The following is a 10,953-nucleotide window of genomic DNA, read 5'->3' on the forward strand; positions in this document are numbered from 1 at the left end:
AAATGATAATTAGAGTTTATTAAGCAATTAAATTATTTGATATAAAATATTTAAAAAATACGATACATTTTTTTCAGTAATTCGGTAATGTACATATATTAAAAACTTTTAAGAAGTCATGCAGCCAATTTGTCAACAGTCTCAAAGCTTTTGAATAAAATTCCAACGGTCTTGTATTTTTTTCTGGCAGTACAGTCTGCAGGATGAGATAGAAAACAATAAATAATTTAAATAAATAAATATTAAACAGAAAATTGAAAAATTTTTTGAAAACTCTTTTTTGCTATATTATCATTACGTTATTTACTACATATTTCTAAAACCATTGATTTTGGATAGTTGTATCATATCAGAACACTAACGCAAATGTGTTATTTAAAACTTTTACACCTATAACCTATCACTTGTATAAACAAATCCAATTTTTTTAAACGTCCTATTTTCTAAAAATATCTAGTCAATAGCAAAAGAGTTCTCGTTAAATTAAAAAAAGCGAGTAATTTTCTAGAGATATATTTTTTTACTTATTTGTGAATTATTTTCATTATTATTAATTTTCGAGTAAGCAATCGTGAGCGTTGTTTTCGTAGTAATCGCACGATGGTGTGAACGAACACGTGCGCCTTGCCCCCGGGCCCCGCGCCCACTGCGCGTCGCTCACCCCCTGCCAGCAGGCGCAGCGCGCATGCGCCCCGCGCCGCCGCGACGTCTACATCCCTGGCTTCGCTTATTTCATCGGAGTAACAATTAAAACGTTACCAAAACTGCTTATAACGCCTAGAGACAGGTAACTATTCCACTACTGCCAAGTATTCGCTATTATTACCGTTCCTCGAAGTGGCAGCGCGGTCTCAAAGGACGATGGTGTGAGAGCGCGGGCCGGTAAAAATAGAGCGCTAGAAATATAGAGATTGGGGTGAGGCAGAATGGCGGGGGTTGAGTGAGTCCCTACTGGGGGCCGCACCCTTTGTTGTGGTGCGTGGCTTAAACGTGTTCCAACCTTGACACGGGAATGTCTGTCGCGGTTTCAGATACGAGGCATGAACTTCGCGCAGTTCACGGGGCATATCCCCTCGGCGACGGGGATCCCGACTATCCACCAGTTCGCGGCGAAGTTTGGGTACGAAGGAAACGGGAGCGGTGGCGTGGTGCAAGAGACGCGATACCCTACAGCCGGGAGCTCCGGCGTGCAGTTCGCGGTGGCACCGGGCACTGGCCTGCCCGTGGACGGCGTCAAGTTCCGGCAGGCAGAGAGCGTCGTGGTGGTCAGTTCAGCGCAGCCCGGAGCCGTCACGCTCGCCGGTCTAGCACCTCTCCACACCGGTAATAAAATTAAAATATCTTTATTCAAGTTGGTATTTTCAAGTACTTTTCAATCGTTGTGACTATGTTGTATTTAAAGGCTATAAAATTTAATAGCATTGAAATAGCCTGGCAGCGATCACATGATTCTCAAGGTGTGAAGAAGAAGTAATTTACAGAATAGTATCCTTTACACTAAAACATTATTTGATAATTTCATTACAAGTAATAAGCTACTATCGTTCGGAATGCTGATTTGCTGAGAAGAGACGGCCAGAAACATAATAGTCGCTGTTTTTACATCTCTTGCTATCTCTACACAAATGCTAATTGAATTTCGACATATATCTAACAAAAAATAAATTATGAACTTTATACAGGTTTATTGGTTTTAGAAGCAAATAATTTAAAGAGTTTAATATATCATTTGCCGTCAATTAATGTATAGTTTAGACTATACAAAAGTCAAGAAACTTCAGTAAATAAAAAGCGTTTTTAAAGTATGTACATATAAGTAATAATTATGGTTTGCTATCTGTCCTTGCAGACTCTGCACTGCTTGAAATTATTAGCCTATCGCAAAAATAGAATAATGTCCCTAAAAATAAATATTTTAGGGTGATCATTTTATATAGGTTGATTGAAAATAAGTGTAAATAGAGTTAAAGCTTTTTGCTGACAAACGAACATTTACCCCTTTAAAGCTTTTACTCCTTTAACTAATCACCCTATATAAACATTAATTTCTCCATCGGTCTCCATCATCTCATCATTCAATCCTCATGATACATAAACTTCTTCAAAAAAAAAAAAATTGTGTCAAAAGTAATTTGAACCAACAGTTAACACGGGCGTGAAGTACCAAACGATCTCGGCGTCGACATCGTCGGTTAACTTGGGCAACATTGCGTATGGCGGGCAGGGCGGCTATGTGCAGGCCGAGACCGTTCACCAGCTCAAGGCCGAGCAGAGGACCGACAAGAGGGAATACCGGGAGGAGATCCACCACGACCTCATGGCCACCATGATGCAGCAACAAGGCAAGTTATTACGTTGCTTTTCCACGTACTTTTTTCCTGTACAATATACTGCAGACTTTAAGCTACGGGTAAATAAGTTTTTCAGGGCTGTTCTCAATTTATAATTATTTGAATATAATAAAAAAGCTTTATAAAAAGGCTCAAGATCGTCCAGGGAGCAATGGAAAGAGTTATGCTCGGACCTTCGCTGCGTGATCGAATGAGACAAAAGAAATAAGGAAATCCGTAGAAGCATCAAGGTCACTGACTTGGCTGGAAGAATACCTGTTCTGAAGTGCTAATGAGTGAGTAACATCGCTTTTGCAACCGATCGCCGTTTGATCCAGAAGGTTCTCATGTGGCGACCATGATTCGGTACCCGGACCCGGACGCGGCCCGTTTAGACCCCTTACAACATAGATCAACGATATAGTTAAGGTCGCGAAAAGTTGGATGTGGACAGCGCAGGTCCTGTCGTTGTGTCGATATTTGAGGGAAAGGAAAAGAGGAAGTCATTGACTGACTAAACTATCATAAGAAAGAATCGCTAAGGATTCTAGTGGATGCATGCAGCACAAGGCAGGGTTATACCTTGCTGTGGGCGTCTTTATACTATGATATTATCTTTTTTTGCTTATTGTCTATTTATCTATATCTTTATATCCATATTTTAAGCCATTATTTAATGATTAATATATTATTTACGTTATACCAGCTGTCACCCCGTTAACTGCTTTTGGTAACAAACGGGCTTCTGAGAATGAGATACGTAGAAGAAGTACCCGGGCGAAATATGATTTAGTGGATGTCATATATTTTTTTACTTTTTCAACAAACGTCTTTAGCAAGCTTTCACTCGCTCAACGAGCCATGGAGCTTTCATTGAGTTTTATTTATGAGATTGAATCGAAAATGAGGAGATCAATAGACTAAAGAAAGAACCGTCATAGTCCAATGGATTAGCAAGTTGAAGTGACAGTGGGCAGGCTTGGCATGCATAGCAGAAGGAGCTGGCAATAGTCGACCTAGTTAAGGTTGTCGGAATACGCTGGATTTAGACCGTTTCCGACAGCTCCTCGCAAATCAATGGAGGAGGCTTATCTCCAGCAGTGGACGTTTTTCTTTGCTTTTAGATAACACGAATTATGTTTATAACATTAAAAGCCTCATAACATAGTGCTACTCGTGAAAATGAATGTTCGGATGATATTTTATTTTAATTCAATGCAGTTAATGAATGGGATACAATACAAAAACATAAATTACCGATGTTACTTTTGTGTCGTACAGGTGGCGCAGGTTCGCTGCAGTCCGGCACACAGCAGCTGGTGGTGGTGTTGCACGAGCCTAAAGAAGCGGCTGCCATTGCGCGCGCTATCAAGCAGGAGGCGCGCGTGGAGCGGGCTAACGCGCCCGCTGAATTTATCAGTGTGTACATACCTTATTACCTATATGTTAGTCGATTTCAGTCAGTTTTGTGATAGGTGTTTATTTCTTTTGTGACAATGACAATACTTGAATACAATCAATTGAAACATATAACATGCGAAAGTATGATAACCTGACAAATAAAAAAAATAATTTAATGCCTATTGTGTAACAGAATGCATTAGTTATATTATTTGTAATTTGACATTATTTTGCTAATTTTATTAACTCATTTTAATTACGTTTTGTTATTAATTTAAGTAAATGTAAGCATCAACGTCTGTTTTATTTGGTGCATTACGTAAAAATACTGTACTTTTTGTAATAATTCTTCTTTATCGTTACACAGGTATAGGAGACGTAACAGATACGTCCACGTGGCAGACGCTCGGTGGTGGAGTAGCGGACTACCTTTCCGCACTTCCGTTACCTCTGCACCACCTGCTGAAGTACTCTTCGCCGACCACGTCCATATCTGAAGTGAAGAGGGACGAACAGCCCACTATTGTTACCGCAGTAACTGCCAACACTTTGCCTTCTATATCTTCTTTGACTTCGGTCAGTATTTTTTTTTAATTCTTATCTATATAGCATACTTATGGAGCATGACTTTTGACCACGCACAAACTGTCAAATATTTTAAAGTTTTATTATTCAAATTTTAAATTTTTTCTGCCATGTTCGCGGCGGAATTATTAAATTCTCCCCGGGATCTTAGGTCAAAGTGGTGATAGATTGGTCACGTCGGGTGCAGTAAATATTGGAGGTGGATACTGTTGTCGACGTAATGCAAAGGTCAAAGTGGCCAGAGAAAAGTTTGCCGCCTATGTATAATGCGAATAGATTATATTTCGGAAATAATGGGAAGGAACCTGATTAACAGAATATAGAAATATACACTTTGAATACACTGAAGGAGGTATATAGTACCCTCATAGGATATATATTTAAAGACGTACCAAGTGAAATAAAAAAAAGTAACGATTAAGTAAATTTGTAAAATTTAAAAATTAATGTCTTCATACATTCATTCAAGAACTAAAATAAGAAAAGGAAAGTTTTTTGGACCATAAAATTAAAATATCATTTTTTTCGTATTTTTTGTATTTGTTATTCTGCTTCTAAGGTCCCGACAAACGCAGTAAACAGCGTCGTGGTTCAGACCTCTGCGATCGTGAACCAGAACACAGCTTCAAACACAACCACTATCACCATTTCGAAGAGAAAAAAGAAAAAGAAATCGCTGAAAGAAAAGAAGCCACGACCCAAGCCCGGTGAGATCCGCCTCACCACTGCCTTAGGTAATTATTAATTGAATTATTAACTTTTTATGTGGAATACATAGATCAATATTTATTTCTGAAATTATAACATTAATGTGACTTTTATTACAAATAGCGGTCAATTTTTAAACAAGCAAACAAATTACATTGAAGCCCCTTAGCGTAACACATAAACAAGAATAGCGTTTATTAATTACTAACCTTAAATATTTATAGTTTCCGAAATTCTTCTTTCAAATTCCGGCAATCCAGAGATATATTTTTATTATTTTATTACAAGTTTTTCCAAAAAGATAACGCAAAAAGTTATTATTTATTTGTGCATCTGTAGCAATGTCAGTGAGACTACAACGTGAGTTATTATGGCAGTATAAAGAAAATTCTTTAAAAAATTTAAATGAACTTAGAAATTGACAAAATATTGACATGTTTAAAACATTGTCTCTCTGACTGTATATCTACGTGAAATTCACATGCGTGTGAATGTTATCTTCATACGAAGTCTATTTAACTGACGCAATCAAGCTAGTTTCATTTTGTTAAGTTCGCGGACTTTTCAGTTTCGCAAAATCTGTTCCGATGAAGATACAAAATAATTTCAGAATTAATAGAAATTTGGCGCGAACTTTATTAATTTTTAAATTTAATTTAACTTTCGACAGATGGCAGCACCTTATATTGCTGCCCTGAATGTCATATGGCGTATCCGGAAAGAGGATTGTTGGAACAGCACTTAGTGGGTCACACCATGGAGAGACGGTAAGATATATCACAATAATACCAACATTAATTTTTTTATTAATCGGATTTAAATCTGGCGGTCTTCAAATGATATTTATTTTTGTATAATTTATTTATAATAATTAAGTTTTATAATTTTCATTTCATTCATTATAATAATTTATATTAATTTATAGTAAAAAATTTTTGTTTTCACGAATTATATTAAAGTTGTTTTGTATTGTTAAACATAATAATCAAAAGAAGAACCCATGCAGATACGATTTTTCAAAACTTCTCCAGAGAACATTGTTATTGAGTAAAAAAAAATGAATATTAGCGTAGTGAAGACATTACTTATGATCAAATGTAGCGATCACTTGGGACTTCAGACCTAGAGTCAGATTTTGATTGAGCCACCCTACAACAGCATTCTTCACTTTATAGCTACGAAGAATTATTTAACGCTTCTTGATCTAAGAAAAGCCAAGCAAACTGTGGCTTTTTCTTGATAAATTTTAAAATATCCTTAATACTGTAGTAGAGAAATTCATTCTAACTGAGTAAGTGATAATAGAGCTTGCTATTATCACTTAAAAATCAACAAAAAACGTTGTATAGGGCGGTACAAAAGTAATGTATTATTATAGAGTATATTGCTTGTTGACAACTAATTCGCTGTCATAAATGTCAAAGCACAGTGACATTTGGCGCCATTTGTAAAAATTAAGTCACGTTCACATTATGACTTTACATTGCACCTCCTGATAATATGATTACTTGATAATTTTTTGTATAATGAACTTTTTAAATTTATATTTGCACAAAATTGACCACAAAAGACTTACTATTATAAAGCCTAGGAGAGTATTAACCATATATTAGTATAACTTATCTTTATTTATAGTGCTAACCTTATATAATATGTTGAAAGATTCATCTGCGACATATGCAACGCTGCTCTGAAACGCAAGGACCACTTGACGAGGCACAAGCAGTCGCACAACCCCGAGCGGCCTCACGTATGCTCCGTCTGCCTCAAGGCGTTCAAGCGCAAGGAGCAACTGACACTGCACTTCGTGATACACTCCGGCGAGAAGCGACACGTATGCAACGAATGCGGCAAAGGTAAAAACTTATTACTGCCTGATGACGTGCAAAGACTTTCGAGTAAGTACGCATACTTGTGGCTCGGTGTCCACACTCGTCCTTTTTCACCGCACGTTCTTTAAAATCTCTACGTAATTAGCCTGTTGCATTTAAATAAAATATATCAGAGTGATCACTTTATTACTCAATGAATAGGAGGGTATAGGTGCAAAAGCTGTAAAGCTTTTAGCCGACGAGTAAACGTTCCCATGCTTTTAAAGCTTACACTTATTACTAATCACTTGTTGAAATATGTTACTTAATTAGACGCAATCATCATCATATCAATTAAGAGATGCCCACTGCAAATGATAGGCCTTCCTCAAAGATCGCCACGATGACTGGTCATATGTTGCTCGCACCCAACAACTTTTCGCGTTCTATGTCGTTCGACCACCAAAAAGACACAGTATTGATAAATGGTAAATGTAAAACAATATTAAAAGTAAGTAATAATAAAGTATTAATATTTTAAAGTCATGTTATTATTTTCAGGTTTCTATCGTAAAGATCATCTTCGCAAACACACGCGGTCACATATCGCGCGACGAGTTAAAGCCGAGCTGTCGCAACAGTCGGGCGGAGCCCCGCTGTCGCAGCCCGTGGCACCGGCCCCCACTCCCGTCGCTACCCCCTCCTGACCCGACGACAAACAAGACTTGCTGACACTCATTGCTGCTGCTAAAGATGTCTTCTGACAGTAAAAGTAACTGACAGTTACCATTCAGTAAATCAAAGTAAAATATTGGACTAGAATATTGGTTAGTATAAAAATCTTGGTTATTTTGGATAATATGAGAATTAATTGTGTTTTTAATTTACTGTGACATGTTAAATTATGATTTGAATAATTTTAGGTTTTTCGTACGAGAAATATTATTGTCACATCGATTAAATTTCCAATGACACGTTAATAAGTTATTATCGGCGATAATAACGAAAGTAATGTTTATTTGGTTAAATGTTTGTTTCCAAGAAGCATTTCATGCTGTTTCTCCATATCAGGGGTGGCCAAATTGCGCCTCCGAGCCACATGCGGCTCTTTGAACGATTATTTTTGGCTCCGATTGATAGTCGAATTATTTCAATATTTAAATTTATATAACCTATGTCTGGTCCTGGAAAATCCAAACGAATTACTGGTGTGAGTAATTATCGTTATTATTCCACCATAAAATTAGTGAAATTCAAACACCGATTATAACGTATATAACATATACGTGTGCCGTTCTAACTTCAATAGACATATTTCGTACAATAAAATTTCAAATTTCGAAAAATGGATCGCACTATCAAAGAGTTTGCCCGCCCCTGTTCTATATAGTATATAACTTAGATATTACAAGTCTGAACTGTCAAAATAGACGCTATTGTGATGACAGTTTGGCGTCATTTTGTTTCATTTGAAATTTGTAGTTAATCGTTTATTAGTTATTGGTTTGTAAATATTCATTTATTCATACAATTTTATTATAACAATATTTTAAAAATATTTTAATACATTATTTGTATGTAAAGAAGACTTAAATTTAATTATAATTACGCCCAGTTTTATTCATCTGTAGCTAAAATTTGTAGATATGACGAGTTGTGCATACATTTTATTATGATTTAATTGTCGAGAATCTTATATTAAATTATCTGTAAAACTTCTAAATTTTTTAGTAAAATGACTTCGGTTCCAAAAATAAGTTGTGTAAATAAAGAACTGAAATTATTTTATAAGTATTGTGATCGATTAGTGTTTAACTATTTTAATTTTCAAAATTGTTTAATATTTTTGCTGTGATTAAATTTAAAATATGCTGTTATTCGAAGTAATTAATGTTGCTAGCCTCTGAAAGAGTTAATCCTTGTTTTTGGTTCAAAATTGTTTAGAATTTAATTGATATATATGATTGTTTGATAGCAAAAAGAATGTTGCCTGTATAGTAAGTGCGTAGTTGAGAAACATGTTTCTGTAATGTAGGTTAGGACGGGCGGTAGATTGAAAGATTGTTAAAATTAAATATTTTTTATATAGAGCATTTAATTAGTCTGCAATGCATAGTTTGGTCTGAAGGAAAAGTACAAAAATGTTTATCGAAAACTATGAGGAAAGTTTAAGAAAATTATAATCTTAGGATCGAATTATAATATCTTGCAACTTTTTATAGCAAATCATGTTTAATAATTAATTATTACTATGTATTATGATTAGTCAAGAAATAATGATAGTTGGAAATGTCATTTTTAATCAGGACTACTGGAAAGTATGAAATAAAAATTCTTAATTTTTAAAACTAAATCCAAGAACGAAACAACGAATAAAATAACTGTCTCATAGAAATTTAATTCACAATATTTGTGAAAAATTAAATTTATTTAAATTAATTATTTAAGACATAAACAGATTGTAAAAATACTAGTCGCACTACTATATTACTGATAAATCAATTCAGAGCATATTCATACAAATTACATTTAGAGTCGGATATATCTAAAAATTTTTAATTCAGCTTTGAACCATGTAAAAAATTCTTAAACAAAATTGTTACTTATTAAAATATAGTGATTCTATGATATATTCTATTTCAATGTACATAAACTATTATAACTTATTTATCTTGAAACTGTCTTAGGATATTTTTCTTGTATTCCGTGCCAGTGGCTGTTAAATTTTGCACCATACTCAATAAATAAAAAATTGATTTATTTATATATCAATTTTTTATTTATATTATAAATAGAAAGTTACTGTGAAAATTTGCGTGAGGTAATAATTCGATAATACCAACTAAAAAAACTAAATGCTTCTCAGTTAACAGCCCAAAAACTAGAAAGGCTAGCGGGGACTCTTGCATCTAATCACTGTGTTTGAAGTGATGTACACTGTCTCAAGCAGCATTTGCTTATTCTGTGGGTTATTAAGGTAGCTCGAGGGTTCCATGTGGAAATTTATCATTCGCTCTATATTCTAGAGTATACAGACTCAGAGGCCGCTGAGCTTTTAAATCGCTTAGGCGGACGCTTCATGGAGTAACTAGGCTGAAGGACTCTCTCTATGGGACTTCAGCAATCACCGCTCACCCAAGCGATCTCGGCTGTTTCCTAATCCGTTGGAATTTGCTACACAAAAACTCGAACCTCGACTTCATGAAGCCTTCGAGTTAAGTTATTGTTAAAAGAGCTTTACGAAAAGAGCATGTGCTTTGGAAATAAATAAAAAAAATCTGTAGTAACGTGTTAGTTTGACAGCCATTGGTATTACCTCTATAACCTTGAAGCAGACTTGTACATTATCAGCAAACGTAGATTATTCGTTAATAAATTTAAGCCCTACCCAAGTTAGTGGTTCACTGTTCAAATTGGCACTATTGATAAACCATAGACAATGTCGTGCTTCCATTATTCGACCTTGTGCTTTCTTGTAATAAACCGATTGAATTATTTTACTGGGTTTTATTTTAAATAATCGTGAATGTGCAAAATATTTTATTTCATTGTTAATTACATAAATTTAAAACTTAAGTAATATAAGTTCACAAATTATTTGTGTTCAAGATTCAAGAGGAACTTCAAATACATAACTAGATTATTTTTAATCGCTATATTTGTGCCTCACAAACACTTCGTTTAATTATTATTATGAAATAACAGTTACTATTATAAATCATCTATAATCTTTTAAGAATAGCTAAGGCTGTTAGGTATCGAAAATATTTTGTCGAATTTTATGACTAAAGAGTTAAAGCAAAGTATTTTTAAATCACTAGCTTTGATTAAACATAGAAACTTTTACAAACATACAAAAAATGCAACTGCCATTTTTCTGTCGACAAAATTGAATAAATACAACGAAAGAATTTAATTAAATTTAAAATTTTCTGATAAAAAAGAAGAATTTACAATAGCTGCACAGTTTAAAGAATCGCATAAATGAAAATGTCTTATATTTTTGTATAAAATACGAAAAAAATTTCTCCCCAAACTAATATGTTAATCATACAAAATTCAAAGTTATATTAAGGTTAACAAAGATATTGAAATATTATTATTATAACTATACATAC

The 10,953-nt window shown here is 34.5% G+C and overlaps 1 protein-coding gene across 1 annotated transcript; it reads left to right on the top strand.

Moving 5' to 3' along the window:
- The first annotated feature begins 706 nt into the window (after window positions 1–706).
- LOC137932019 (uncharacterized) lies at window positions 707–7,579 on the top strand. The gene is made up of 9 exons (XM_068775566.1): window positions 707–787; window positions 1,032–1,323; window positions 2,145–2,354; window positions 3,621–3,749; window positions 4,099–4,307; window positions 4,876–5,050; window positions 5,695–5,791; window positions 6,687–6,880; window positions 7,397–7,579. Exons 2-9 carry the CDS (start codon window positions 1,041–1,043, stop codon window positions 7,540–7,542), a joined length of 1,443 nt encoding a protein of 480 aa, XP_068631667.1. The 5' UTR covers window positions 707–787; window positions 1,032–1,040; the 3' UTR covers window positions 7,543–7,579.
- The last annotated feature ends 3,374 nt before the right edge of the window (window positions 7,580–10,953 follow it).

The sequence above is a fragment of the Battus philenor genome, unplaced genomic scaffold (genome assembly GCF_028537555.1).
Source record: "Battus philenor isolate CCGP_79_NKW_IND1 unplaced genomic scaffold, ilBatPhil1.0.hap1 SCAF_9, whole genome shotgun sequence".
Classification (NCBI taxonomy): domain Eukaryota; kingdom Metazoa; phylum Arthropoda; class Insecta; order Lepidoptera; family Papilionidae; genus Battus; species Battus philenor.

Bases quoted from the DNA above. Each gene is read 5' to 3' on its own strand.
- LOC137932019 (XM_068775566.1), top strand. From the start codon at position 1,041: ATGAACTTCGCGCAGTTCACGGGGCATATCCCCTCGGCGACGGGGATC. The intron at 2,355-3,620 runs GTTGCTTTTCCA...CAGGTGGCGCAG, and splicing joins GCAACAAGGCAAGTTATTAC to GTTCGCTGCAGTCCGGCACA. The intron at 3,750-4,098 runs GTGTGTACATAC...ATCGTTACACAG, and splicing joins CGCGCCCGCTGAATTTATCA to GTATAGGAGACGTAACAGAT.